At 37.2% G+C, this 5,000-nt stretch overlaps 1 protein-coding gene across 1 annotated transcript in view; it reads left to right on the top strand.

Moving 5' to 3' along the window:
- LOC135197732 (E3 ubiquitin-protein ligase MIB2-like) overlaps positions 1–5,000 on the top strand; it is a 152,614-nt gene that overhangs the window by 73,543 nt on the left and 74,071 nt on the right. Inside the window, 2 exon segments of the mRNA XM_064224783.1 lie at positions 2,673–3,296; positions 3,886–4,260. Of these exon segments, the coding sequence (XP_064080853.1) occupies positions 4,035–4,260 (226 nt within the window). The 5' untranslated portion in view covers positions 2,673–3,296; positions 3,886–4,034.

The following is a 5,000-nucleotide window of genomic DNA, read 5'->3' as shown; positions in this document are numbered from 1 at the left end:
CACTCAATGTAATTCTATGAGGTTCATAGCTTGCAATCTTGAAAATTACGCGTAATGTAATTACGTAATTCAGTGAGAATTTTCATTTAAATGAAGTAGAACCTTGGTATTGTAAACTTGTAGATCTGTAAGTCAAGTGAAACCTTGTATCTTGAACTTGTAGTCCTTTAAATAAAGTAAAACCTTGTATCGTGAACTTGTAGCCCTGTAAATTAAGTGAAACCTTGTATCTTGAACTTGTAGTCCTTTAAATAAAGTAAAACCTCGTATTGTGAGCTTGTAGCTGTTGTAATCCTCAAGGAAAAATGATTACAATAACAATACGAGAACCTCTGTTACAACCAGATCTTCGGCAATTGTCCCAGATAGCTGTTGAAGGGACCGGCAGGGAGAGGGTGGGGGAGGGGGGGGAGAGAGGAGGAGGTGGGCAGCCGGGGTAGGTGGGGTGAATGTGAGATGAGGGCGGTCCTGGCCTGTGCCACATTTGACAAGATTATGATGGCCAGCAGAGATGGGATGGTATGGTCTTAACAGAAGGCAATTGGAAGGCGACTATATCCTTCATGCTCAGCTATGAGAGAGAGAGAGTATGGCAGTTCGTAATTGATGACACGGCCATGGGTTTAAGGAGGTAAAGGACTGTGGGATATGGGAATAGTGAAGGCTCTCTCTCTCTCTCTCTCTCTCTCTCTCTCTCTCTCTCTCTCTCTTCTGTCAGATTACAAAGGACAATTTTGTGTTTTTATGTGTAATAACAGTTGTAAAATGGAAATAAAGTTTTTTAAAAATTCTCTCTCTCTCTCTCTCTCTCTCTCTCTCTCTCTCTCTCTCTCTCTTCTGTCAGATTACAAAGGACAATTTTGTGCTTTTATGTGTAATAACAGTTGTGAAATGGAAATAAAGAATTTTTAAATTTTACTCTCTCTCTCTCTCTCTCTCTCTCTCAGACGACGTTGAATACATATGAATTGAGTTGTACTTCTTTTGGCGAAAGCGATCGTTATGGGAGTTTGAAAAAGACAGAAGATCTCTCTCTCTCTCTCTCTCTCTCTCTCTCTTTTCTTGTGAGATTACAAAAGACCATTTTGTGTTTTTATGTATAATAACAATTGGTAAAATGGAAATAAAGATTTTAAAAATTTCTCTCTCTCTCTCTCTCTCCATACTCTCTCTCTCTCTCTCTCTCTCTCTTCCAGGAGAGCGAATGGCCACGTCTGAAACGTTAATGACATTCTTTATATAATATATTATATATATATATATATATATATATATATCATATATATATATATATATATATATTGTGTGTGCGTGCGTGCGTGTGTGTAACCTCAGAATGAGTGAAATTAGGCAACGTTAGGTATCACAAACCCAAAAATGCCCGGCACATAACTTTTCGTCGCCGTCGATGGCGCGGAGCTCGCTCCAGAATTCAGCGTCCTCAGCGCTCCATGCGCTCCAGAGAATTGCAACAGACCTTTTTTTACGCAGTGGGTGACGATGAGGCCTGACAAACTGCTGAAGGAAGTGGAGTCATATTCTGCTCGACTCCCACAGGATTTCTCCAGGCTTTGTTGTGACTTGACGATTAGCTAACTTCGTGCCTTGGAGTCTGTTGGCTTTCTGTGGTGTCCTCTCTTTCGTTTCACGTTGTATATTTTCAGTCTTACTTTATATATATATATATATATAATATATATATATATATATATATATATATATATATATATGAATAATTATCCCATCACCGTGATTCATATAAATTATTCGAGCTACAAATGTCCTTTAATATCTAATTCGCTCAACCTCGGAATTGATACATTTTCATATATGTAAACCGAAGGGGAATTTTTAGTTGATAATAATTTCGTCCTCTCGTGGGTTCGAACCACCGCCCAGCAGACAGAGACGAAATTAGTGACGGTATCGATTCGGCTATATATATTATATATATATATATTTCCCCATTTTAAGAGGCGCTGCCTCCATTGCTTGGGGGTTATGTCGTCCGTTTTCTATCCTGTTCCCTCAGGCAATAACAGAAGTATTCTCAGAGACTTACTTCGGTAAATAAATGACTCAAATGTTTAGACAAATAAGTCAGATACTTATCGGCAGCAAAAGAATTATTCTTACGTCGCTTGACACTTGAATTTATGTAAAATATTTGCTATTGAGTAAATGTTCTTTTAGATATCTTCAGATCTTTGAAGTGTATTCAGAATTTTTATGTTACAATATTTTTTTTCATTACATTACAATATGTTCCTTAATTGAATTATGAATTTTTAATTAGTATGAATTTTTAATCACAATGTAAATTTTTAATCACAGTATGAATTTTTAATCACAGTACGAATTTTTAATCACAGTATGAATTTTTAATCACATTAGGAACTTTTAATTGCAAATGTTCTTTTAGATATCTTCAGGTTTTTTAGTTACAATACTTTTTTTCATTACATTACAATATTTTTTTTCATTACATTACAATATTTTCCTTGATTAAAATATGAATTTTTAATTACAGCATGCATGTTTGAATTTTTAATTGCAATGTAAATTTTTAATTACAGTATGAATTTTTAATAGCAATATGAATTTTTAATCACGTATGAATTTTTAATTACAATGTAAATTTTTAAATACTGTTTTTTCTTTCTCTGCCCCAGGGTTGATCGGCGCTGCCATCTGGAATCTGGGGTGTGAAGTTGACCTCAGCGAAATTCTGTGATACCTCGAGTGACCACTGACCTTTCAGGCGTTGTACGAAGCAATCTGATATCCTATAACCGATCAAAATGAATGGGGATTGGACGTAGTGGTGTCCTTTGGAGTGGGCGAAAGTAGTCATGTCGTGAGCACTGGTGATTTGTGAAGGGATAGTACTCAATAAATTAATTAACTAATTTACGAGAGTATTAGTGAATGATTTAACTAATTTTGATATAATTTTCAAAAAGAAGAAAGTTTTATGACATCTGTTTGATCTCTGAAGAAAAAATTATCGACAGAAAAAGAAAAATATAAATAAGCGAATATTAATAATAATAAAAAGTTTTATAAGTGATAAGCAAATAATAATAAAAAGTTTATCTAAGTGAATACAGATTTTTTACGAATAGTGTAATTTCAAGGAGAAATATTAACGCTCATTATCGGTGTCTTGTCCTCCTCGCGTGTGCGTGTAGGGGGGCCAATATGCAAATCAGGCGTTTCTGGATAAAGATGTGATGGAGAACCCGACGCACTGGTCGCCGCTGATCATCAACGTACCTGTCAATTGACGTCGGAAGGTACGTTAATTTCCATTTACCTCTTTATTTTTTTAAGGTTTTCATAGTTCTTATAATGTGTGTATAATGATACCTTTCCCCGGTGAGTTTATTATTTTAAAAGTAAAGTAGCCCTCATTATAAATAAAGTAGGCTGGATTGCAAGATTCTCTCTCTCTCTCTCTCTCTCTCTCTCTCTCTCTCTCTCTCTCTCTCTCTCTCTCTTAAAGGCGTTCATTGTTGTTCGAGTCTTTTTTTGTTTTTTTTTGGGGGGGGGATTTAAAGTAGCATTCATTATAAAGCATATAATGTGTTTACTATTTCACAGATTGTAGAGTAAGCTGGATTATAGTATCTCTCTATCTCTCTCTCTCTCTCTCTCTCTCTCTCTCTCTCTCTCTCTCTCTCTGTAAAGCAGCCTTCATTATAAGCCTTATACAATGCCGGGATTACATTTGCCCAGATTACTAAGTTAGACTGGGTTGAAAGACTCTCTCTCTCTCTCTCTCTCTCTCTCTCTCTCTCTTCTCTCTCTCTCTCTCTCTCTCTCTCTCTCTCTCTCTCTCTCTCTTATGGAAAAATGACAAATGCTTTGTTTATCACGTTGCAGAGGCGTCGGGGAACTTAGGCCTGAGAGGCAGCAGGCGATCGTGGGCGTGTTAGTGGGCGTGGCGTGCACGTATGCGTGTGGCTCGCCGCCCGAGCCCTTCTGAGCGCCCACGTTGCATGCCGTCGGGGGCTGAGTGAACTGAGGCCACCATGGTGGAGGTGGGCGTGCGAGTCATCCGAGGGCCCGACTGGCGGTGGGGCGAGCAAGATGGGGGCGCGGGGCACGCGGGCACCGTCGTGGAGGTCGGGCGGCCGGGGTCGTCGACGACGCCCGACCGCACGGTCGTGGTGCAGTGGGACGCCGGGGCACGGACCAACTACCGCGTCGGGTACCAGGCCGCCTACGACCTCACCCTGCTGGATAACGCCCCTGTGGGTGAGTACCTGATCTTTCTTCTTTTTTCTTTTTTTCTTTTTTTTTGGAGTTATTTTGTTTTTTATAGTTCCCGTTTTTTTTTCAGGTTTTTTCGGGTTATTTTATAATTTTTCTTAGTTCCCGGGTTATTTTAGATTCTTTTTTAGTTCCCGGGTTATTTAAATTTTCTTTTTTAGTTCCCGGGTTATTTAAATTTTTTTTTTTAGTTCCCGGGTTATTTAAAAAATTGTTTTAGTTCCCGGGTTGTTTTAGATTTTTGTTTAGTTCCCGCTTTATTTTAAATTTTTGTTTAGTTCCCGGGTTATTTTAGATTTTTTTTTAGTTCCCGAGTTATTTTAGATTTTTTTTAGTTCCCGGGTTTTTATGTTTTTTTAGTTCCTGGGTTGTTGTTTTTTTCCCAGGTTATTTTATGTTTTAATTAGTTCCCGGGTTATTTTATGTTTTTTTTTGGGGGGGGTTTATTTATGTTTGTTTTAGTTCCCGGGTTATTTTATGTTTTTTTTTTTAGTTTTCGGTTTATTTATGTCTATTTTAGTTCTCGGGTTATTTTATGTTTTATTTTTTAGTTTCGGGCTATTTATGTCTATTTTAGTTCCCGGGTTATTTGTTTTATTTTTTAGTTTCCAGGATATTTTGTGATATATTTTTGTTCCGGGTTATTTTTATTTTTTTTTAGTTTCCAGGTTATTTTATGTATTTTTTTTTTTTTTGAGTTTCCTGGGTTTATTTTTTTTTTTAGC

The sequence above is a fragment of the Macrobrachium nipponense genome, chromosome 21 (genome assembly GCF_015104395.2).
Source record: "Macrobrachium nipponense isolate FS-2020 chromosome 21, ASM1510439v2, whole genome shotgun sequence".
Lineage (NCBI taxonomy): Eukaryota > Metazoa > Arthropoda > Malacostraca > Decapoda > Palaemonidae > Macrobrachium > Macrobrachium nipponense.
This window is presented reverse-complemented; position numbering and strand designations above follow the sequence as displayed.